The sequence below is a fragment of the Eulemur rufifrons genome, chromosome 3, assembly GCF_041146395.1.
Source record: "Eulemur rufifrons isolate Redbay chromosome 3, OSU_ERuf_1, whole genome shotgun sequence".
Classification (NCBI taxonomy): Eukaryota; Metazoa; Chordata; class Mammalia; order Primates; family Lemuridae; genus Eulemur; species Eulemur rufifrons.
In genome coordinates, this window is record NC_090985.1 from 22260144 (window position 1) to 22283592 (window position 23449).

At 43.8% G+C, this 23449-nt stretch overlaps 1 protein-coding gene across 3 annotated transcripts in view; it reads right to left on the bottom strand.

Annotated features, from left to right (window-relative positions):
• GABRB3 (gamma-aminobutyric acid type A receptor subunit beta3) overlaps positions 1-23449 on the bottom strand; it is a 202991-nt gene that overhangs the window by 57786 nt on the left and 121756 nt on the right. The window contains exon 4 of one of the 3 annotated variants that reach the window (XM_069465825.1): positions 14898-14988. The exons of the other annotated variants lie outside the window; for them this stretch is intronic. Coding sequence (XP_069321926.1) covers positions 14898-14912 — 15 coding nt within the window. The 5' untranslated portion in view covers positions 14913-14988. The remainder of the gene's footprint in view (positions 1-14897; positions 14989-23449) is intronic. 3 annotated transcript variants of the gene reach the window in all.

The window sequence follows — 23449 nt, forward strand, 5'->3', positions numbered from 1 at the left end:
ACTCACACATCTCTCACTTTAAATTAAAAGCTAGAAATGATTAAGCTCAGTGAGGAAGGCATGTTGAAAGCCCAGACAGGCCAAAATGCCAGGCCTCTTGCCCCAAGCAGTTAGTCAAGTTGTGGATGTAAAAGAAAAATTCTTGAAGGAAATTTAAAGTGCTACTCCAGTGAACACACAAATGATAAGAAAGCAAAACAGCTTTATTACTAATATGGAGAAAGTTTTAGTGGTGTGGACAGACGATCAAACCAGCCACACCATTCCCTTAAACCAAAGCCTAATCCAGAGCAAGACCCTAACTCTCTTCAATTCTATGAAGGCTGAGAGAGGTAAGGAAGCTGCAGAAGAAAAGTTGGAAGCTAGGAGAGATTGGTTTATGAAATTTAAGGAAAGAAGCTGTGCCTATAACACAAAAGTGCAAGGTGAAGCAGCAAGTACTGATGTAGAAGCTGTAGCAAGTTATCCAGAAGATCTAGCTAAAATCCTTGATGAAGGTGGGTACGCTAAACAACAGATTTTCAATGTAGATGAAACAGCCTTATACTGGAAGAAAATGCCATCTAGGACTTTAATAGATAGGAGAAGTCAATGCCTGGTTTCAAAGCTTCAAAGTACAGACTGACCAGAGGCTAATGCAGCTGGTGGCTTTAAATTGAAGCCAATGCTCATTTACCATGCTGAAATCCTAGGATCCTTAAGAATTATGATAAATCTACTCTGCTTGTGTTCTATAAATGGAACAACAAAACCTGGATGACAGGACTCTGTTTCCAGCATGGTTTACTAAATATTTTAAGCCCACTTTTGAGACCTACTGTTCAGAAAAGAAAGATTCATTTCAATATTCCTGCTCATTGACAATGTACCTAGTCACCCATGAGCTCTCACGGAGATGTACACGGAGTTTAATGTTGTTTTCACGTCTGCTGATACAACATCCATTCTGCAGCCCATGGATCAAGGAGTAATTTCAACTCACAAGTCCTATTATTTAAGAAACATTTTTGTAAGGCTATAGCTGCCATAGATAGTGATTCCTCTGATGGATCTATGCAAAGTAAATTAATAAAATAAATTAAATTAATAATAATAAAGGTAATAAAATAAATTAATAAAATAAATCTTCTGGAAAGGATTCACCATTCTAGATGCCAATGAGAACATTCATGATTCAGGGGAAGATGTCAAAATATCCACATTAACAGGAGTTTGGAAGAAGTTGATCCCAACCCTCATGGATGACGTTGAGGGGTTCAAGACTTCAGTGGAGGAAGTACCTGCAGATGTGGTGCAAACAGCAAGAGAACCAGAATTAGAAGTGGACCCTACAGTTGTGACTGAATTGCTACAACCTCACGGTAAAACTTGAACAGATAAGGAGTTGTTTCTTACAGATGAACAAAGAAAATGGTTTCTTGAGATGGAATCTGCTCCTGGTGAAGATGCTGTGACCATTGTTGAAAGGACAACAAAGGATTTAGAATATTACATAAACTTAGTTGATAAAGCAGTACCAGGCTTTGAGAGGATGGACTCTAATTTTGAAAGAAGTTCTACTGTGGGTGAAATGCTATCCAACAGGATTGCATGCTGTAGAGAAATCTTTCATGAAAAGAAGAGTCAATCGATGTAGCAAACTTCATTGCTGTCTTATTTTAACAAATTGCCACAGCAACCCCAGCCTTCAGCAACCACTATCCTGATCAGTCAGCAGCCATCAATATCGATACAAGACCCTCCACCAACAAAGAGAGTAGGGCTTACTAACGGCTCAGATTGTAAGCATTTTTTAGCAAAAGGTATTTTTTAAATTAAGATGTGTACTTTTTTAGACATAATGCTATTGCATACTTAATAAACTATAGTGTAAACATAACTTCCATATGCACTGAGAAACCAAAAAAATTGTGTGATTCATGCTATTACCATATTTGACTTACTGCACTGGTCTGGGACTGAGCCTGCAATATCTCTGAGGGTATTTCTGTATTTATTCAGTCATTCGACAAGTATTTATTGAGTGCCTAGGGCATGCCTAGCAATGTCCGGGAGGCAAAGATGAGCTAGAGGCAATCTGGGCTGTTTGGCAGAGGAGATGATTGCAGGTTCCCATAACTCAAGAGCAATCTAGGTGAAGTGCTATACTAAACACGAAGGGACATAAAAGTCAAACAAGAAGCTATTTCTCAGCAGGATGATCAAAAATGACTTCCTGGAAAAAGTGTCATGTGACCTAAATCTTTAAACGATTCCAGCTGCAAGAAGGGCAGAGCGGGTGTTGCCCTGTGGGCAATAGTGTAGCTGGGCATCTGTACAAAGTGTCTCCTGAGAGCCACCGACAGCCACCAATGCCACAGCTATCTGCACAAAAAATGGTGCAAAGTGGAGGCTGCAGACAATGAAGTGGCTCCACAGAGTGGTCACCCCAAACATGTGCAGCTGAGGGAGACCCTGGAAAGAAGACGGACACAGCAGAGGCCCCAAATGCAATCCTTCCAGAGTCTCCAAGGGTCGTAGAAATCAGAATCAGGGCGCACTGGTGATGGTGCCCAATAGACTCTCCTCCTTGTGACTTTGCTGAGGTCCCCATGTCCCTGATTTTTACCTTCTCTGTTCTGGTGGGTGATCCACATGAGAACGAGGAGGAGTCTTGGCATCCCGGGGTGCTGAGCTCCCCAAGGCACCGAGGGCCTGCACCAGGGCCAGGGTAGCAGGAAGTGGTGACTGCCGATTCTTTTCCCACCACCACCTTTTACAGGGGAGACCTGAGCTCCGGCATTGGAGGGAGAGGAGCGGGCTGTGTGGTGGGGCGGCTCTGGGAAGCCGGTGCTGGGAAGGGGCCTAAGTAGATTAGCACAAACTAGGAAGAGACCAGCTGTCTCCTAGCACTGACTCCTGGCTGTGGCACAACCAGCCCCCTCAGCACATCTAGACAGAACGTGTTGGCAGGAGGAGGAGAGGGTATTGGCCGAGAGGTCAGAGCTCGTAGAAATAGTAGCTGCCAGTGAGGCTGTGGCAACATGGCCACTGGTCCACAAGGCAGAATCCTCCCCTGCTGGGGGTGGGCCACCACAGAGTGAAAGGTGACACTCCACTGCTCACACCACCCCAGACTCTTCTGCTCTGGTTCGGATTGTAGGCTCACTGAACTCCTTCTGGTTATAATTTCATATATCTTGATTTTTAGAACACTATACCCTGAGTGAGAGTTGAAATTTGCAGCCATTCAAGCATTCATAAAATATTCCTTCTATAAATTAATTAATCGACACATTGACTCATGCCCATTTTGTTGGCAGGTGTTTCAACAGCCTGGGAATGTTTGGCTTCTGGTGAAGGTGCAGGTCCAACCCTGAGATGGGGCTGGCACCAGACACTTGGAAGGCTCTAGATAAAGGTATGGGTTTCCTGGTACCCTGCACCCCCACCAGGACCTCTGCTGCTCCATTCACACAGCAGTCCAACCCCCATCCTCACCAGGGGAGACCACTGGGGAAGCCTATGTAGAATGATTAATTCCCCCTGGGCTGCTGTGCTCCTGAGCTGGGTTTCCAAAGATGGAGACTGTTCCATCTCAGGTCACAATAGCCCATCAGGTGTTGGGGGGTGGGGGGAGGCAGAAGGGGACACCTGCAGAAACATCTGGGCTTCTGCTTTCCCAGGCATCACATATCTGAGACAGTTGTCCATATAGGGAAAGGCTCCCAGCATTTCTGGTTACACCATGATAGGTTCCTATGCACATGGTAGCCCTGGGGTATGGGATTGAATGGAGCAAGCTCAGGTAGTGAGGAGGACAACCCAAGCATGTTCGCATTCAGAATTCTCCAGTCCATGAGAACTGGATCTCTCTGAGGCATACTGTATAAATGTGTTATTTTGTTTAATTACAGTTGGTTTGAACTATGGTAGTTCATCAAAATCATTAGATAAGATAAAATATCTTGAATCAATACCCCACCCCGTGTGTGTGTGTGTGTGTGTGTGTGTGTGTGTCTTATAAAAGCCTTTAGGCCGGGCGCGGTGGCTCACGCCTGTAATCCTAGCACTCTGGGAGGCCGAGGTGGGCGGATCGTTTGAGCTCAGGAGTTCGAGACCAGCCTGAGCAAGAGCGAGACCCCACCTCTACTAAAAATAGAAAGAAATTATATGGACAGCTAAAAATATATATAGAAAAAATTAGCCGGGCATGGTGGCGCATGCCTGTAGTCCCAGCTACTCGGGAGGCTGAGACAGGAGGATCGCTTGAGCTCAGGAGTTTGAGGTTGCTGTGAGCTAGGCTGATGCCACGGCACTCACTCTAGCCTGGGCAACAGAGTGAGACTCTGTCAAAAAAAAAAAAAAAGCCTTTAGAAGAATTTAGGATGAGCATGAAGAAATATTCAAGTAAGAATTGCATTCAAAGCAAAGGGTTTTTTTAAAAAAAGAATCTTACAAACAAAATCACTTGAATCAAAAAGTCATTTACTCATCCGGGCTTCTTTTAGGGATCATAAAGCCGTTTGATAATCTAATGAAATCACAGGCCACCTCCACAGAAAATATATTCTCTATGTTTGTGTGTGTATCAATCAATCAGCACGGGACACTGAAATCCACCCACTTCAGATGTCTTCACAAAGTGGGAGCGATGCTAATGAGTATAGTCCTACAGATTTGTAAGTCACTTGTTTAGGATGTGTGTGATGTTTTCCCATTGGAAAAAATATGACAAAAGGATTGTTAGGTGTTACTCCAAATTATAAAACTCTATTTCTTGCAAAGGTCAAAAGCCATGGTTCCTGGTGAGACACCAGGGTGAGCCCAGGCTCTGTGGTTTGGAGCCAGAGTACTGCGGTAGCTGCGAGTGAAGCTGGAGGTAGGGCCATGGCAGGCAGCCTATCTGGGGAGGGGGCTAGGGAAGTACTGCTGGCCCCAGTAGCTCTGGGAGAAGCCTGGACTGCTGGAAGTGGGGAGCAGGCATTGTTGTATGTGAGCCACCCACAAGTCAAGCATTTATATATAGGTGACTGTCCTCTCAAAATCTCCTGAGAATAGACAAACAGCAGCAACAATAATGTAACAAAATGAAACCTCAGCTCATCTTTAGGTGTATAATTCACACAGCTTGGATAAATTGTAGTAATATATATAAACAATAAAGTTTCTTCCTGCTCATACAAATCTCTTGGCATTTATCACATTAAAATGACAAAAATACATATTTGAAAGTGGAAATATTGCTCATTATTCTGCAATTAAGTAATTGACTAGATTTCTCAGCACAGGAAATGAAGAAAAAATTTACCATCCCCGAGAAAGAAATGCAATCTCTAAACAAAATTTAAATATTTAACTGCAGCTGTGAAAACCACAGGACACCTGCATTTGCATCTGGTTCAGCAAGTTTATGATACAAAACCTTGCAGGTAAGTTGTTCTCAGGTCAGGAAAGATGGAAAATTGCTCTGAGAAGCTTACATAAGCCCTAGGTGGTGCTGACTTCCTTTGCAGGCACTTCTACAACTAAGGTCAGGCTTGGGGGGATCTTGGCATTGCTATTAACAAAGTTTGTTTAGGAAATTCTAATCTATTCCATTTACTGACCTAAAAATAAATACATAATATTACAGCCATCTCTCCTCTATAACAGACTTGGATGGCATGTAGGTTTCCATTTGTTGACTCTATATGGTGATGTCTGGTAATAAAACATGACCCAGATCCTTCTGCTTCCCTCTTGCTTCAAGGATTCACTGAGTATCTACCATAGGCCAAGACCCACACTGGGTGCTAGGGACCCACAGATAAGGAAGACAGAATTGGTACCTTTAAGTAGTTCCCAATCTAGTGGGGGGACAGAAAATTGAGCTAAAGATTAGAGCAATGGAGAGAAGCGGCTTCGGAATCCAACATGCCCAAGTCTCAAGTAAGGTCCTACTGGCCTGGCAAGTGTGGGGAACCACCCCACTGTCCTAAGCCATGTCACGACATCTGTGAAGACAGCCTGCCACACACTCTGCAGTCCTCAGCACCGGGAGGGCATAATGTGATGAGTCAAGTATACAATAATGCAAAAGAAGTGTATGTTTAAGGGTCATCTCACTAAGTCCAGGCCCAAGCAGGAGAGCATGCTGGGGTGCAAATAGACAGGCAGTTCACTAAGAACATTCTATCTTCTTATGGCCTTCATACCTGCCAAAAGGCTCATGGTCTGTCTTTCTTCATTCATCCAGCTAAATGTGAAATTTATTCAGAAGATAAACTAGTCACCTCTGTACGAAATGTAGAAAGGCTGGTGAAAATAGATATGTCTCTAAAGCCATCTGAAAAACTGGCATAGGATAGGAATTATTTTGAAAATATGTTTTTCTTTATAAGTATGTAAAGACACCATAGATATTTTTCTGGAGTTAAATAAGTTTGAAAAGCATAATGATTGTACTGACCTATACTCAAAGGACAAATAAATTGTAGTATCAGAAGAAATTGGGAGAATTGAACCTAAGTCAAGGAGAACCAGGAAAATACTAAGACAGCTGCCCTTGGCTAAATAAACTCTCTGAGCTGGTGCTGGCTGGCCAGCTTTGCAGGGTGTGGTGGAGCAGGATGTGTCAGACTTCCCGGGTTGGCACCCTTGCCATGTGCCTTACTTGGGAAAGTTACCTAATCACTCTGAGCCTCAGCCACCTCTTGTGTAAAAAATGAGACTAAAAATGCTCATTTTGCAAAAGTGCTACAGCCATTAATTGAGCTAACAATGCTTAGCACAGTGCTGGACTCATAACAGGCATTTGGAAAATTCTACTTTCCCTTCCCTCATCCCAGAGCAGGGCCAGCTACTACTGAAAGAAGTCCCTCCAGCACTCGATGAAAAAGGACTCTCTTTATCCATGGAACCCTGGCCCCTTTGTTCCACAGCGAGCACACACCAAACCACAAAGGAAAACATGCTCTGTTTTCCTAAGATGCAGGTAAAGAAAACTCAGCCTAATGCTTTAGTACAGAATTCTCCACACTATCTGAAGCAGCTTCACCAAAATTTGCTTCTCAAATCCCAAGTTCCATTTTCTACTCGATATCCAAATCCAACACAGACACAAGCCTGGTTCCTGAAATGTATCAGGTCACTAGATTTTTTTCATAAAACTTCTTTTCTGCTGTGAATTATTTTGATATTACAAATTAAAATTAAATAGAAATTTATAAAATAGCTACAGTGCTAATCAAAATGAAAACACCGCCAGCCATCCTGCCCAAGCCTGGCCAGCTATGGCTGACCCTGATCTGGGCCACCCTGCCAGTGTTCCAGGCCTCGCCGCCCACCCACGCCCTCCGCACTGTGCCTTGGAAAAACCCATTTTATATGACCCTTTCATATAAGGAACATTCTCACCAAACAGCCCTTCTGCAGCTTTCTTTCCTTGTAAGTTGTTGCCCTGCTGTAGCCTTTTTAGGGGTGGTTACCTATTCTCCCAAACAAGGCACCAAGAAGCTAAGTGAGAGAAGCATTCTTCACCCCACACACCCCCTTTCCCATTCCTGATCAGCCTCCAGGTCTCTGGTCTTCCGTCAGTCTCTCTGTCTCATTCTACTTTCCCGAAACTCTGATGAATGGATCCAGCTTCGTTCTGAACCATTCCATCAAGAAGCCCCACATGTAACTCAAGATCAGTATGTCCAAAAATCAACTCGTTATCTTCCTACCCCAAATCTGTTCCCCATTCTGTACCCCCATCCACCCACTCATTCAACCAAACTGAAAATAGAAGCAATATGCCAGCCTCTTCTTTCTTTCCCACTCTAACCACCGGCATTCATTCAGTCACTATGTCCTGTTGATGCCATTTCCTAAGTCTTCCACGCCTAGCATCGGATCACAAGGTCAGCAGTCACAGTAGTGAGGGCTGGAGTGTTTCAACTGATGTCACCATGGCAACAGATTAGAGCATGGGCTCCTGGACTCCCAAATTGTATCTGAGAAGAATACTTACCCGTGGTGTCTAGAGCACGCCAGGTCTGACACCAGACTCAGACACGGTGTGGGTAAAATAGAAGAATATGTGGGATGACCAGATGTCTCACACTCTGTATGGGAACAGATGTTCCAGCTCCACGCAACACTGTATGAATGAAGTTTCAGAACATGCTGGTAAACCTGGGAGTCACTGCATATTTTCCTTTATTTTAAAAGAATGTTTATCTGAACAATACTCATGAAATAGCCAGACAACATGTGTGTGTGCGTGTGTGTGTGTGTGTGTGTGTGTCTAATCAGATCCATGGTTTTATTTTCCAACACCTATCTTCAATTAAGAGGCTTGCAAAAGGGAATGCAATGACTCCCAAACATCTCATTCTTCCAAAGGTGCTCTGAGAACTGGCTGTGGAAACATCCACAGTGCCTAGACAAGGCATCCTCAGTCTCTATACTTGAGAGGTGCTTGCACGACTTGTGCACATTCTGATTGTGTGGTGTTTATCAAGCTAGGTGACTCCTCTGTGCTCCGCCCTTGCTTGAGCAGGGTGCCTGCAGATGACCATAAGTTTAAGAATTCTAGGTTCTTAAATAGTGACGATCATCTCTTGGGTGATCTGGTTTACAGAGTTTGCATTATCAGATTTGCTGAACTGAGTATCACTTAAAATTACTTCTCCCTGAATCCCTTCAAGAGAGCAGACAAGGCAAAAAAATGCTACAGAAGGAAGGGCGTTTATTTATTATAAAATAAAAAATGAATATTTCTGCTTTAAAACAGGACCCCTCCTATACGTTTATGATATGAGAACTCAATTGCATTGCCCTTTGATTTTATATATGTGCCTCTATGTCAGGATTTATCAATGGATTTCCTCACCTCAAAGACAAATCATGAGGATTAGTGATGCCACACATTTTTAAGTACTTTCAATGTCTGAGAAAATGTGCTATTTTTAGACATCAAGCCCACTCATTTCTGGGATCATGTCTATTTCTGGTTTCTGCCTAGAACTTGCGAGGTTATTGCAGTTAGGGAAATCATAATATTAACAACAGTGTGACTTTATATAACTGAAAAATATTAATATTAGTTTGACAGTTGTTTTCTGAATTGCTACTAATCACAACAGAAATACTCGAATGGACATCTCTGCATAGAATTGCTTAAAGCAGTCTTATCCTCTGGGATACTGTAATCAAAGCCGTGGTAAGCAGAGAGAAACTACGAAACGGGAGTTTTCATACACCCCATCAAGAACAGTGCTGAAGGAGGGAGAAACCCAAGTGTTAACCTTCAGATTGGAGAGTAATGATACTTTATTCTTACTTTTGAACAAATGACCCTTAAGTTCATTTTGCACTGGGCCCCAAAATTTATGTACCTGGCCCTGGCTGTGAATAGTAAACTATCCTTTGTCTATAACCCATGAGATTCATGTCTTCTTCCAGCATCCACGAAACTGTGGCAAGCTAACTTATTAGCATACAAGCAGGGCACAATTTCAGACTCTCCACTATTCTTGACACACACTCCCCTGCTCTCCTCCCACCTAACTGGTTCATAGAGTTGCTGCTCTATGAACAGAACTGCTGCTCCCTCCAACTCTTCCTTGTCTTCTTAATGTTAGAGGGCCCCAGAGCTCCTCATTCTATACCACCATCCACTCACTCAGCCAGCCAAACCTCCATCTCTTCTCTATGTGCACTTACTCCCTTAGTGATCGCCTTTAGCTTCGTGGCTTTGCATTCCATCTATATGCTCAGAATTCCAAAATTTTATCTCCAACCAAATTTATAAATCAAACTCCAGGACCAACCAAACACATACAAATTGAGCTGCTGATTTTACCCACAAAACTGACCCACTTGCAGTCTTCCCAGTTCACACAAGGGCATTCCCTCTTTGCAGTCACTGATGCTACAATCCCCGCAGGCATTTTTCACTTATCTCTTCTCTCACATTCCACACCAATCCATCTGAAATTCTGTTGACTCCACATTAAACACAGACCCAGGTTCCCCCACATCTCATCACTGCCGTTGACACCACCCTTATTGAACCCACCTTCTCCCTCCACCCATACTCCTAACTGATTCCCTGCACTTCTCCCACAGTCCTGTTCTCAAAAGAGCAGCCAGCGTGATTATTAATAATTTAAGACAGATCATTTGCTCTTCTGTTCAAAACTGTACAATGGCTCCCTGCTTCACAGAAAGCAAGGCCAAGTCGATGTGCTCTGGCCCATTTACCACCTCCCTGACCCCATTTCTTGCTGTTGTCACCTCTGCTTAGTCCTGGCAACAACACCCTCTTTCTTGCTCCTCAAACATCCCAGACATCCTCCTGCCCTGCATTCGCTGCTCCTTCTGGCTCAAACCCTCTCTCCTAACAACCTTCTGGCTGACTTCCTCACCTTGGTCAAGTCTTTGCTCAAATTCACCTTTTTAATGAGCTTTTCCTGAGAGTGGAAGCAGCAACCTTCACCCACTGCACCTTATCATCCTTTTAACCCTGACACCCAGATCATTATATTCTAGATGATATGTTTCTTTATTATGATTCTTTCCTTTCTAGAACGTCAGCTACATGAGCACAGGAAGTGCAGGAACTGCACTTTGTTCTTTGGTTCTTGTCTTTGGTTCACAGACTTATGCACAGCACCTAGGAAGGTGCCTAGCACAGACCAGGACTTGCGTAAATATCTGCGGAACAAGTGAGTACAAGTTCTGTGTAACCTGGGCTGCTGGCATAACCCTTCAGAAGAGGCGTGTATGTGCTTTCACAGGCGTTCCAGATTGGTTGATTAGCCTTGGATCACTTTCAGTGAAAATTTCTCTGTACTTTAAAGTTAAACCTCAAATCCAGATCAGACAGGCATTTGATACAAATTCTCAGGGCAGACGTGTTCCTGGCCACCTGGAGCCCAGATGAGACAGACGCATTCCCCTGCTGCCTCCCTTTGATGGCTGGCTATTTGGTCTAGAACGCCCTTCACTGTGTAGCCCTTTGAGTGCAGCAGCTCTGTGAAGACGCCATTTCAACCCTCTGCTTTGCGGACCTCCCTTGTTCTCTAGTCTCCTGTTTCCAGCTGGCCACTAACACCAAGCCACTTGTTTCCAAGGGCAAATGATCCCAGGCCTTCTAGCCCCCAAGTGTAGCTTGCAATGCTTTCATTTTTAGCTTTCTCTCTGACTGAATCGCTTTCCTTAGGGATTTCTATTATTTTCCCATGAATTAAATGATACAGTTAAATGATGTACATTATAATTTATTTGCCATTTCTAGTGACTTTATATGGAGACTTCTTTAGAATTTCTAGTTAACCATACTTCTGGGCACAGAAGTCCCCATCCCTTATCAGCTCACTGGGGGCTTGCTTCCTTCTCCTGCTTGGTCCCAGCAAGGTCATGGAATGACCTCCAAGGGGAATTCTTGTCCTCGTCTGAGTCAGTGTCTAGGCAGATGCATCAGGGCTAGAGCGCATCCTCCCTAAGACTCTGCCAGCCTCTGAGACACCCACTACTCTGGCCTCTCCACTCCACTGGCTGCTCTGCTCAGGGTCCCCAGGCTGGCCAATGCCTCCTGCCTAGAGCTAGATCTAAAATGTTAGATGGCCTCAGCGTGATGCCTGTGGCTTCCCTCCCTTCCTTCTCCAGGCTGGTCTCCTGCATTCCTAAGATGTTTAACAAAATCCACAGCTGATGACTCCCGGTTCTGTCTGAAGGCCAGAGACCCCTTTGAACACTGCTCATCCAACTGCTCTCTTGACAGCTCTACTTTGTAGTCTCTTTTTCATCTTTATCCTTTTTCTTTCCTTTTTCCCTAATCTAGTTCCAAGACCCACTCTAGCTGCACTGGGTCAGAATTCCAGGAGGTAAGGCCCAGGGTTGGCATTTCTTAAAAGCTCTATTCGCAATTCTTATGTTTGCATGTAATCAGTTTTTACGCCATTATTACATATTCTGGTCACTATTTTGATTTAAACTTTTTACATTCATTCAAATCAGAAACTCTATTTCCTAAAATCAACAATCTGTACTGAGAAAACATTCACATGTGTACTGAACAGGTCCCTCCACATTCTGCCAGGGACTGGGGAGAGTCTGTTCTGGGTGAGGTGTAAGAACACAGTCTTCCACTCGCTTCTGGGATTCTAGCAGATGCCAACGTGGTCTTGCTGCAAAACCGCTTCAAGCATGTTTCAATAAAAATCAATTCCATGCCAACATTTGACATGAGAGCAGGAAGCCACCGGTCATGGCTCTGGCATCACAAGTTTTCAGAAGGGGCTCGCTGCAGCACAGGTGTCTGAGGACGGCCTCAGAACAGGCACCTGACTCCCTCCAGGGCCTCGTGCTATAAATAGCCATGGCCACCAACCCAACATGTGCTGTTAACTCCAAACTGACTAGTAGTTTCAGTAAAATTAAGAATAGAAACGAGCATTTCAGAATACAGTCAGCCCTCCATATTCATGGGTTCCATATTCATGGATTCGACCAACCTCAGATTGAAAATATTTGGGGAAAAAAAGGATGGTTGTGTCTATACCAAACGTGTACAGAATTTTCTGCTTGTCATTTTCCCCTAAACAATATAGTATAACAACTATTTACACAGCATTTACATCGTATTAATATTAGGTATTATAAGTAATCTAGAGACAATTTAAAGTATATGGGAGAATATGCATAGGTTACATGCAAATACTGTGCCATTTTCTGTCAGGGACTTGAGAATCTGAAGATTTTGGGTAGGTCCTACAGCCCATCTCTCCAGGATAGCTAGGGACAACTGTATTTATCTGACACACTTTAACTTTGCTTGCTTATTTATATCATTTTGTAAAGGACATTTCTGTAGCATACATTGCATTCGCATAGTGGTATGGTGTGTTCATACAGTATTATATATTCATATAGAAATACAGTACTCCAAGGATATTCAGACATTCTCGTACATTCAATTTCTTTTTGCTGTTGGGTAACGGTTATGTTTGTTTTAATTCCTCTAATATCTGCTCCTGGTAAATGTAAACAGATGTTTCTAATTATTCCCTTTCAGTGCTGATATATCACGCATACAGATGGAGGATTTAGGTTTCAGGAAGAGAAGGTGAAATGTTTGTGGTGCCAACAGGAGTCGTGAATGGATGATTTTGGTGACAAAAATGCCCATATTTTGGTTTGAAAAGTTGACAAATAAGAACTATTAAATTACTCAAAAGGAAGAGCATTGTTTTAACAAAGCAGGGGCACTCCCTCAGCTGGGAGCTGTGGTCTTGTTAAATTTAAACATAATATCTGACGCTATTCATATTCAAATGAGCTCAAAGGAGTTACCACACAGCGACACAGCCATGGACCAGCCACGGAGGCTATTGAAAGCAAACTTACGTAGCAGCCAGATGGTGATTTGAAGTAGCAAAAGGTCTCTATTCACCAAGGCACTGGTTAGAGCATCAACTATCAAGTTAATTGTACATTTTCGTGATTTTGTGAGTAATGTTGCATATTAAAATACAGGTTTTCCATATGTGAGTTGTCTCCAGTTGGATAGCAGCTAGGCTATTTTTAGTGTGAGAACAATAATTCAAAATGTCCTTTATGTCTCTCATTCCTTTGAAGGAGCTGCACAGCTAGGACTCAGCCACAGTGCAGCTGACTACACAGCCTACAGATAAACGTTTTCCTTCCCGTGAGTTTGGAATTGTGCAAGCCCAATTCAGCTGTAACATAACCAAAGATGTCAATTCATTAGCTGGTGTGTTAATCAGAACTAGAATTTATAATTTATAATTGGTGATATAATTAATGGCTGGTAATTTAGTCATGATTCACTTGCTTTACATTCACTTTCAAAACTGTGGTTACCTAAAATGTAAATGCATAAAAGGGTGTGATGTCACAGAAGCTACGATCCTTTTGGCTGTCTCCTGGTGTGTTCTGGCTCAAAATCCAGCACTATGCCCCGAGGAAGCCACCTGAGCAAGGCTAAGCAGACCAGTATTGGGGGATGGCAGACATCTGTACAGAACCTGAGACTCCCTTCTCAGCCCCTGTAGCCCTTCTCAAATTTACCTTTCTGAACAACCATGTATAATCATCTAATCGCCTTCCCGTGCAGGCCATGAGCTGGAGAAATGACATCTAGAACTTGGTCACTGCATGCCCTGACTGCCCAGAGCTTGAGCTAGTAGTATCCAGAGGCTGTGCAGAGAGGGTATGCTCCAGCGACCTGACATCACCCGCCCCTCTGAGGGATGAAGTCCCTCTGGCCCTGGCCTCGGAGGGCAGACAGTGAGGGGAGAGGAAAGGGAAGTGACTGGCATGGCTGAGGTTCAAAGACTACACCAAGGGACAAGGGCACTGAAGTACGAGGGTCAGCATTCCTGTGGAATACAAACTCCTGGTCAGAGAGAAGGTTCCCAGTATTCATTTCTGCCCCTCAACTCTCCGTGACTGAAGCTGCTGGACCTGACAGGGAGGTCGCACCAGCCTCTGGCCACTTCCATCAGCACTGCCCGTGAGCCACACTTCACGCGCTGACACCAGTCTACCAGTCAGTGGCTGGGCCAGGGCCAGATGCCACTTGACTTCCCTGGCTGTGACAGAGGACAGCTGACAGCAAGACACTTAGCAAGGAAGTGGCATCTAGAATGAAGAATAGGGAATATACAGTTGACCCTTGAACAACACAAGTTTGAACCTCACGAGTCCAATTACAAACAAATTTTTGTCAATAAATTCAGTAGGCCCTCCATATTCTCAGGGCCCACATTTGCAACCAAACTCGGACAGAAAACATTCAGAGCCCAACTTTTCCTACACACAGGACACTGTCAGACTTGAGTATGTGCAGATCTTGGTTTATGGGGGGAGGAGGGCAGTGTCCTAGAACTAATCCCGCATGTGTATCAAGAGACGACTAAAACATTCAATTCCAACATATGGAAAGGAAAAGACGAATCTATAGAGCATTAGCTGCACAGTGGCTGACTGCTAGCTGTACAGTTCCTACATAGACTGTGAAGAAATGAAAAGCAAAAAGGACACTTGGAATTATTGTTTTCACACTAAAAATAGTCTAACTGCTATGCTGTATGTATACCCACCCTCCTATCTCCCTGCATGTATTTACCCACATACATGCATGTGTACACATACTGCAAAGCAGTGATTAATAGCCACACTGATACATAATTTTTAAATCTTGTGAGTTATTTGCAAGAAAGATTATCAGTCAATGCACATTGATTAAATAAATTCATTTATTTATGAACTCAGTCATTCAGTTATTGTGTTTACTCATTCATCATTTTCTATTTATTTACTTATTCATTATATTTGCCTCACCAAGTTTATAAAAGAAATACATGCTATGGACTCAGTCCACATTTTTACACAGACACTCTTTTTGAGCCCTATCTTCTTCCATCAAATCTTTCCTTTGTTCCCTTCACCCCCACCTGGCTGGTGCTCCCGCTACCTCACATCCAGGTGGTGCTGCCCACAGCCGTCCCCCTGACTCAGGCCAGTTTGTTGGCACTGTCTTGCGTCCTTGCTGGTCAGCCCCACCTTCCTTTGGGTTTGCATCTGAGACAGGACAGAGAAGCAGAAGCGTTTCCACAACCCAGCTTCAAGGTCTCTTCTCCTGAGGTGCCCTCTGTGAGCCTGCGGACCTCCCGCCACCCCTCACTCAGTGCTCCCTGGGTTCTGACCTGTCCTGCACCTGCAAATCACCTGGCATGAAGCACATCATGGCCAGAGCTGAACACCTGTCCTCAAGCATCTCAGGCTTTCCCTTTCCCATCAGGTAAGCTGTAATGTATGGCTCACCCACACCAATGCTGGGGTTGATTTCTCTACACCAGTGATACAGCTGGTCTGTCCATAACAGACTGGTCACGTTGAGGAAACATCTGGGTTTCCCTGCTCCCCTCCTTGCTCAGCCCTCCTTATGTTTTCACCATCTTACAAGCCTTTCCCATCTGTCCTGTCTCACCACAGAGAGCCCCCAAGTGACACCCCCCACATCAAGCCTTCTTGGGCTCTGTCTCCTCCATTGTGGGCTTGGCCAATTCCTTACCTAAAATAAGAGGTTTTCCAGCAAGGTTCCGCTTGACCCCAAGATTTTGTGATTTTCCACAACATCACAGGCCCTATTCGACCATTTACCAAGTGGCTGTCCTCCAATTGTGTCATGAATTGCCTGGTGCACCACCCTGGGTTACAGTAGTCCAACCGTAATTGTATTGAAATGTAGCCTCAGGGTTGTGGGATGCTGGAAAGTGGAGGAACAAACAATGCAAAGGGGCAAGGAGGAATCCCAAATGGAACAGCCCATTTTGAGCACATTCACTAGGCAATCTTCAATCCTCAAGGATAGAGTCCCTGAATACAGGAAACTCGGAAAATAGCAGCTGTAGGCATCGGCCAAAGTGCAGTCTTCAACTTGGGCAGGAGTGATTTTCACACTGTGGTGTCTTCAGACTCCCTCCTGGTACACAGAGGTCCACATTGGTGTCATCAGCATCCCTTTGAACAAGGGGGATGTGATAGAACCAACATACGACCCAACACACACTCTGTTGGTTTAATAACAGTGTGTGTGTGTGTGTGTGTGTGTGTGCATGTCATGGAGGTCCACCCCACTAGTTCTGATGTGGGACTAGCCCTATGGATGACCTCAGTCTCAATTCCAAGGTGCCTACTTTCTCACTCTTCTGTTACTTTTTCATTTATTCACTCAACAGACATTGCTGATGACCTATGTGCCATTGCCAATACCAGGGAGAGGGACTGGGGGTTCGAAGAGAAATAAGAAAATGAGACATGGTCAGGATCTTGCTCACAGTCTAGCAAAAGAAGAGAACATGTAAAGATGTAAATTGCAAATCCCTCCTTTTTACATTCACTCCACAAGTACTTAGCGCTTCCTGTGGTGCAGACAATGGACGTTGCCTGCCTTAGCGGGGCTTCGTGGAATCCAACGGGAGAGGCAGACACTGACACATATCCACAGAATGTCATGCTGTGGGGCGTGATGACAAGTCCAGTGGCTTCCTAAAGCAGAGATGATTGAGGATACCCAGGGCAAGACGTGATGGGAGGGAATTCCAGGTCAATGGGCCCACTGGGCAGGTGGAGGGATAGACGTTTAGACTAGAAGGGAAGATTAGTCACTCCGGGATTAGAGGCTCCATAAGGACTTTTGGTTCTGTTTGGAAAGCATTGAGAAGCTTTTGCACATTTTGAATTTGCCCCAAAAATCTCAGCCTTACTGCTACATGGAAAATGGAGTTAACTGCCTGTTATGAGTTGAAATGTCTTCTCTTCAAATTCATATGTTGAAGTCCTAACCCCTAGCACTTCAGAGGATGTGACCTTATTTGGAGATAAAGTGTTTGAAGAGATGATTAAGTTACCATGAAGTGTTAGGGTGAGCCCTTATTCAAGATGACTGATGTCCTTATAACAGGGTAAATCTGGAGACAGATTCACACACAGGGAGAACATCACGTGAAGAAGAAGGCAGATATCGGGGTGATGTTTCTACAAGCCAAGGAACACCAAAGATTGCCAGCAAATGCCAGAAGTAAGGAGAGAACATAGTCTCCCTCAACATCCTTAGAAGGAACCAACCCTGCCAGCACCTTGACCTCAGACTTCCAGCCTCCAGAACCGTGAGACAATGAGCTTCGTGGTTTAAACCACACAGTCTGTAGTGCATTGCTGCGGCAGCCCTGACAGACAAATGGAAGGCTGCGCTCCGTGAGGGTGATGGCAATGGCTGCACGTGACTGTGTGGGGGAGAAATTCAAGCCGCCACAGGATGGGCCTTGGTGGTGGTTTGTCCACAGGCAGAGGACAGAAGCCTCAAGCACAGGTGGCCCATGATGAGACCCATTCTATCTCAGGGACACATCAGCACGGGAAGGAGCAGCAAAGAAAATTTTAATTGATGGATTTGTAGTAAAATTTACAAATGAGCTAAAAGGACAGACAATGAAAAACACCTCTAATATCTCCAATCAAAAGCTACACTTGTTCGTGCTCTGGTGAGCAGCCTTCTGGTCATTTTCTGTGTGACAGGATATGTGAACCCAAAGAAGATGACTTGTGAACAGAGACTAAACTCTATCTCTACATGCCTGATATTTTAATCAAGAACGTATTAAAAAATTTCTTACACATTTCAATAATATCCTACCAAATAATGAGATTTTTTAACAGCTTTAGTGAAGTATAATTTACACAACAAAAAAATTCACTTGTTTTTAAGGATACAATTAAATAACTTTTTAGTAATTGTTTACAAAGTTGTGCATTCATCACCACAGCCTAATTTTGGAACACACTGTCACCCCAAAAATAAACCATGGGCCCTTTTGCAGCAGCGACTCTCCCTTCACACTCTGTCACCCGAAGCAACCACTAATCTACTTTCTGTCTCTACAGGTGTGCCTGTTCTGGACATCGCAGATACATGGAATCATACGATATGTGGTATTCTGTGCCCGGCTTCTTTCACTTAGTGTAGTATTTTTGAGGCACAACTATACTGTAGCATGTATCGCCGCTTCCTTTCTTTCTATTGCCAAACATTATTACATTGTATGGATTAACTATTAATAGTTTGTTCAAGCATTTACCAGTTAGTGAACATTTGGGTTACTTCCACTTTGGAGGTATTATGAATAGTGTTACTATAAACATACAAATTCTTGTATGAGCCCTTATGTGGACAAGTGTTTTCGTTTTTCTTGGGTTCACACCTAGCAGTGAATTGCTGGGTCAAATGGTAAATATGCCATAAGAAACTGCCAAATTCTTTTTCCAAAGTAGCTGCACTATTTCACATTCCCCCCAGGAATGTATGAGGTTTCCAGTTTCTACACATCCTTGCCAACACTTGCTATTTTCTCTCTTTTTTTTTTTTTTTTTATTATGGTCAACATAGTAGGTATGAAGTGGTGTCTCACTATGGTTTTAATTTGCATTTAACTAATGACTATCGATGTTGACTGTCTTTTCTTTTGCTTATTGGTCATTCATATAACTTCTTTGTCTGAAATGTCTATTCAGATCCTTTGTCAGTATATTTTAAAATTTGTTTTTTTTATTAAGTTGTGAGAGCTATTTATGTAGTCTGAACACCAGTCCCTTGTCAGTTATATTCTTTGCAAATATTTTCTCCCTGGCTGTGAATTGTTTTTCAATCTCTTAATAATATTTCAAAGAGCTGAAGTTTTAAATTTTGATGAAGACCAAATTATCAGTGTTTCCTTTTATCACTTGGGCTTTTGATGTCATATCTAAGAAATCCTTGCTGAGGCCAAGATCAAGGAAGATTTCATCCTAGGTTTTCTTCTCCAAACGTTTTATAGTTTTGGCTCTTACGTTTAGGTGGAGGATCCATTCAGAGTTTGTTTCGGTGTGCAGAAATGTGTAGATCACGTGTCTACACGTTTGCTCATCATAGAAAGGAGAAAGTGCACTCTGTCCTGGTAAAGGGAAGGGCACGTGCCAAGGCCAGACATTCTACAGACAAGAGGGTATAATCTGAATTTTGTTTTCTTGTTGTTGTTTTCAATTTGTAAGCAGAGAGAGAGGAAGCCAACGGCTTACTCAAAACGGGGACCTCCATGGAGCTACACTGTTCAGAAAGTGGATAGATGAGAAGAGAAAGAACAACCTCCATCTATTTTACTTTTAAAGCTTTAGATCTTTTCTTCCACAAGCACAGTACCTGCTCCTCGCTCCCTTTCCCCACAGGCACCCCAAATCTCTGTGTGCAAAACAGAACATCCTTACAATAAGTTGTTCTTACAATAAATAGGTTCTGGGGGTTTTCCCCAATAATGGTTAAAAACACGTAAGATTTACTAGCCCAGTCATCTTTAAGTGTACACTTCAGTGGCATTAAGGACATTCACTTTGTTGTGCAACCATCACCACCATCTCCAGAACTTTTTCACCCTCCCAAACTGAAACTCTGTCCCCATTAAACACTAATCCTCCTCCCCCTCCCCAGCCCCTGGCACCCACGATTCTACTTTCTGTCTATGAATCTGACTACGCTGGGTACCTCATATAAGTGGAATCATGCAGTATTTGACATTCTGTGACTGGCTATTTCATGGAGAATAATGTCCTCAAGGTTCATCCACATTGTAGCAGGTGTTAGAACTTCTTTCCTTTTCCAAGGTTCAATGATAATGTATCGTAAGAATGTTTTGTTTTGCACACAGAAGTTTGGAGGGTCCTATAAGGCAAGGCAGTGAGGAGCAATGGTAATTGTGTGTGGAAGAAAAGATCTAAAGCTTTAAAATTAAAATTGGTAGAGGCTTTGACATGGCTGAAGTAACCATGGAGAAGATGTGGGGTGAGAACCTTATGACCCTGAAGAAAGGGGCAGAGGAGGATCCACTAATTTAAAATGCTGAGAAGGAACAATGAGAGAGCAGCAGGAGAACAGGCAGCGGGAGTCTCAGGTAGCCCAGAGTTTATGTGGCAGAGAATTTGAGACAAGGTGTCTGGGAAGCGGCCACAGGTGTGGGGACCCAGAAGGGCATGGGAGACCTCAGTGAGAACAGTGTCTGCAAAACCATTAAGCAGAAGCCTGAGGGTGACTGGCAGGTCAAGGAGGGAGAGGGAATGACAGATGTGGACATGATGGCTCCTCTATGGTGGGGAAAGGAAAGAGCTGACAGTGGCTGGGATTTTGAGCATCAGGTGGGAGGACAGAAGCGGGGGGCCTTCAGAATGCGGATGCCAGATGGGGTACCAGGGAGAGACCCCAGCAAGTGGTGTTGGAGTGGGGTGGTGGGAGGAGCTGAGTCCTAGAGAAGGTAAGCAGGGATTCAGGCGTGGAAACAGCAGAGCAAAAGAACTAAGAGGTGAGAGAACATACAGAGGGTCTGGTGGACAGGGAGGTGGCAGAACCATCTGCTTCTCTCCCTGTGTCTTCTTGGTGGATCAAGAAGCTGGGTCGTTTGGTAAGATGGGGACATTGCTATGGTTTGAATGTACACATCCGTCCAAAATTCATATGTTAAAGTCTAATCATCCTGCCGGTGGTATTGGAAGGTAGGCCCTTTGGAAGGTGATTAGGTCATGAGGGCTCTGCCCTCATAAATGGCATTAATGCCCTTATAAAAGGGCTGGAGGGAACTAGCGTAGTCCTGCTTTCGCCCTTCTACCTCTTTGCCATGTGAAGACACATCACTCCTCTCTCCACCATGTGAGGACCCAGCAACAAAGCACCATTTTGAAAGCCGAGAGCAGCCCTCACCAGACACCAAGCTTGCTGGCGCCTTGATCTTGGACTTCCCAACCTCCAGAACTGTGAAAAATGGATTTCTATTATTCATAAATTATGTGGTCCGTGGTATTTTGTTATAACAGCAGGAACAGACAAAGACAGGCATGGATGGAGGTAGCTTAAGAAAACATTTCAGGTTCTTGAACAGTTGCTATAGGGAAAATGAGCTGAGGAAGAGAAAGGAAAACTTGCTGAGTCCATAGAAGAAAGCAGGCCCAATACAAAGCTGTAGGTGTGTGTGAAATTGGAGATGGATGGATGGATGGATAGATAAGTAGATAGATAGATCAAAAGATGAATAGGTAGATGGAAGGATGGATAGATAGACGGATGGATGGGTGAGTGGATAGATAGATAGATGAATGGATGAATACAGATAGATGACAGTTATAGAGACATAGATATGAAAATACACTAAAATATGAAAATATGGAATTATAGCTATCTCTGGGGATTGAGACCATGGGTTTTTAATTTTAGTCTTTAATAATGTTTTGTAATTTCCAAATTTTCTACAAAGGGGATATTTTATTAGCAAGATAAAACAGTCCAGTTCTATGTTTAGAGGTAATTGGGCACAAAACCAAAACAAAATGCTGAATAGTTTGGAATATCCAACAGAGACTAAAACTGTACATTTGTAGTGGAGCCAGTCAGCAAGTTTATGTGGCTTTTTCCAGCTACCCTCAGCAGCCCAATGACAATGAGCTTGGAATAGTCACCACACCAAGACTGTCCATTTCTGAGGCACTCGAGGTTCATGTCCAGAGCCACACCCCCTGCTTTGCAGCATCACCCCTGTCACTTGCCAAGGCTCACACTGTTATCATGTCAATTCTCAGGTAAGAAAACTGAGTATTGGGTTAATGAACTCCCTTGGGATTTCACAGTTGTTCAAAGGTAGAGTCAAGCAGGTCTAACCCCAGCCGTGTGCCCACAGCCCTCCCTGGGCAGATGATGGATTCTGAGACCTGAGAAATGGGGCTGGAGGTGACGCTGAGGAGGAACTAAACCTAGGAAGGGAGAGGTCAGGCTGAAGACCCAAGGGGGCCAGGGAGAGAGGAGGATAAAGAGAATGAAGACCATAGTCAAAGATACTGGAGTCCCCAACTCAAGACTTCAGAGCACAGCCCTGAGTTTCTGGCATATTTCACTGTTCCCATGGTTCAAAAATTAAGCATAATGCCTCTACCTATATTTCAATTCCAAACAATGTATTCATATTTAGTTTTCTTAAAATATGATTTTTATTACATGACTTCCTCAAACTACTGCTACTATTTATCATGTTTTTTAAGATACAGTCTAGTTTAGGTTGGGTTTTCAATTCCTCTTTTATTTCTGTGCAAGATTCTGGGCTTTCTGACCTTCAGCTGCCAGGAGGGGCATTTCTCCCTTGGGCCTTCTAGATTGTGGGGAGAGACTGATGCCAGGCTGTCACTCCTCCCCATGGAAGCTTAGGACAGAAGACACCTGGGCCATCCAGCCCTGCCCTCCCTCCTGTGACACCAGCTCCTAAACTCCTGCAGGTTCCCAATGTCCTGACTCGGAGCTTCACAGATGGGGGTTAGGAAGCCAAGCTGTGCACCAGCACACCAAAGACATGCTCTCCAATCTAGCTTCCACCAGTAATAAGCCTGATAGTTTGCTTTCTACTTAGTTGACTTTATCTCTTTCTCAACTGCTTCCAAGAAGGAAAGAAAGGGGGTCTTCTACTGATCTCCTAATCTAACAGTAATATTGGAACCACCAATTTAGCACAGCTTATACTGTGCATACATTTTCTTACATCCTCCTTCTGTGGGTGTGAGTGTGTGTGTGTGTGTGTGTGTGTGTGTGTCTTTTACCCTCACTGTTACTTTCTCTTCCCCATTTCCTCCTTTTTATAATATAGATCTTTTTCTTTACTGCCCCAAGTGATATTTAAGAAGTCAGGCTGGAGGGGGAAGCGTGGGGAATCTACACAATTGGGCTCAATGCATAGTCCTAAAGAACCTTGGCAACTGTCCTGGAAATGATAATCCTTTATTTATTCAACATAGCACCAAAAGCACAGGTACTGGAGCTGGATTACGTGCCCTGGTTTCCTCAGCTACAAGTCAGGAAACTGGCAACACCTCCCTGTGTTTGGATTCCTCCAGCTGCAAGCCACATTAGAGC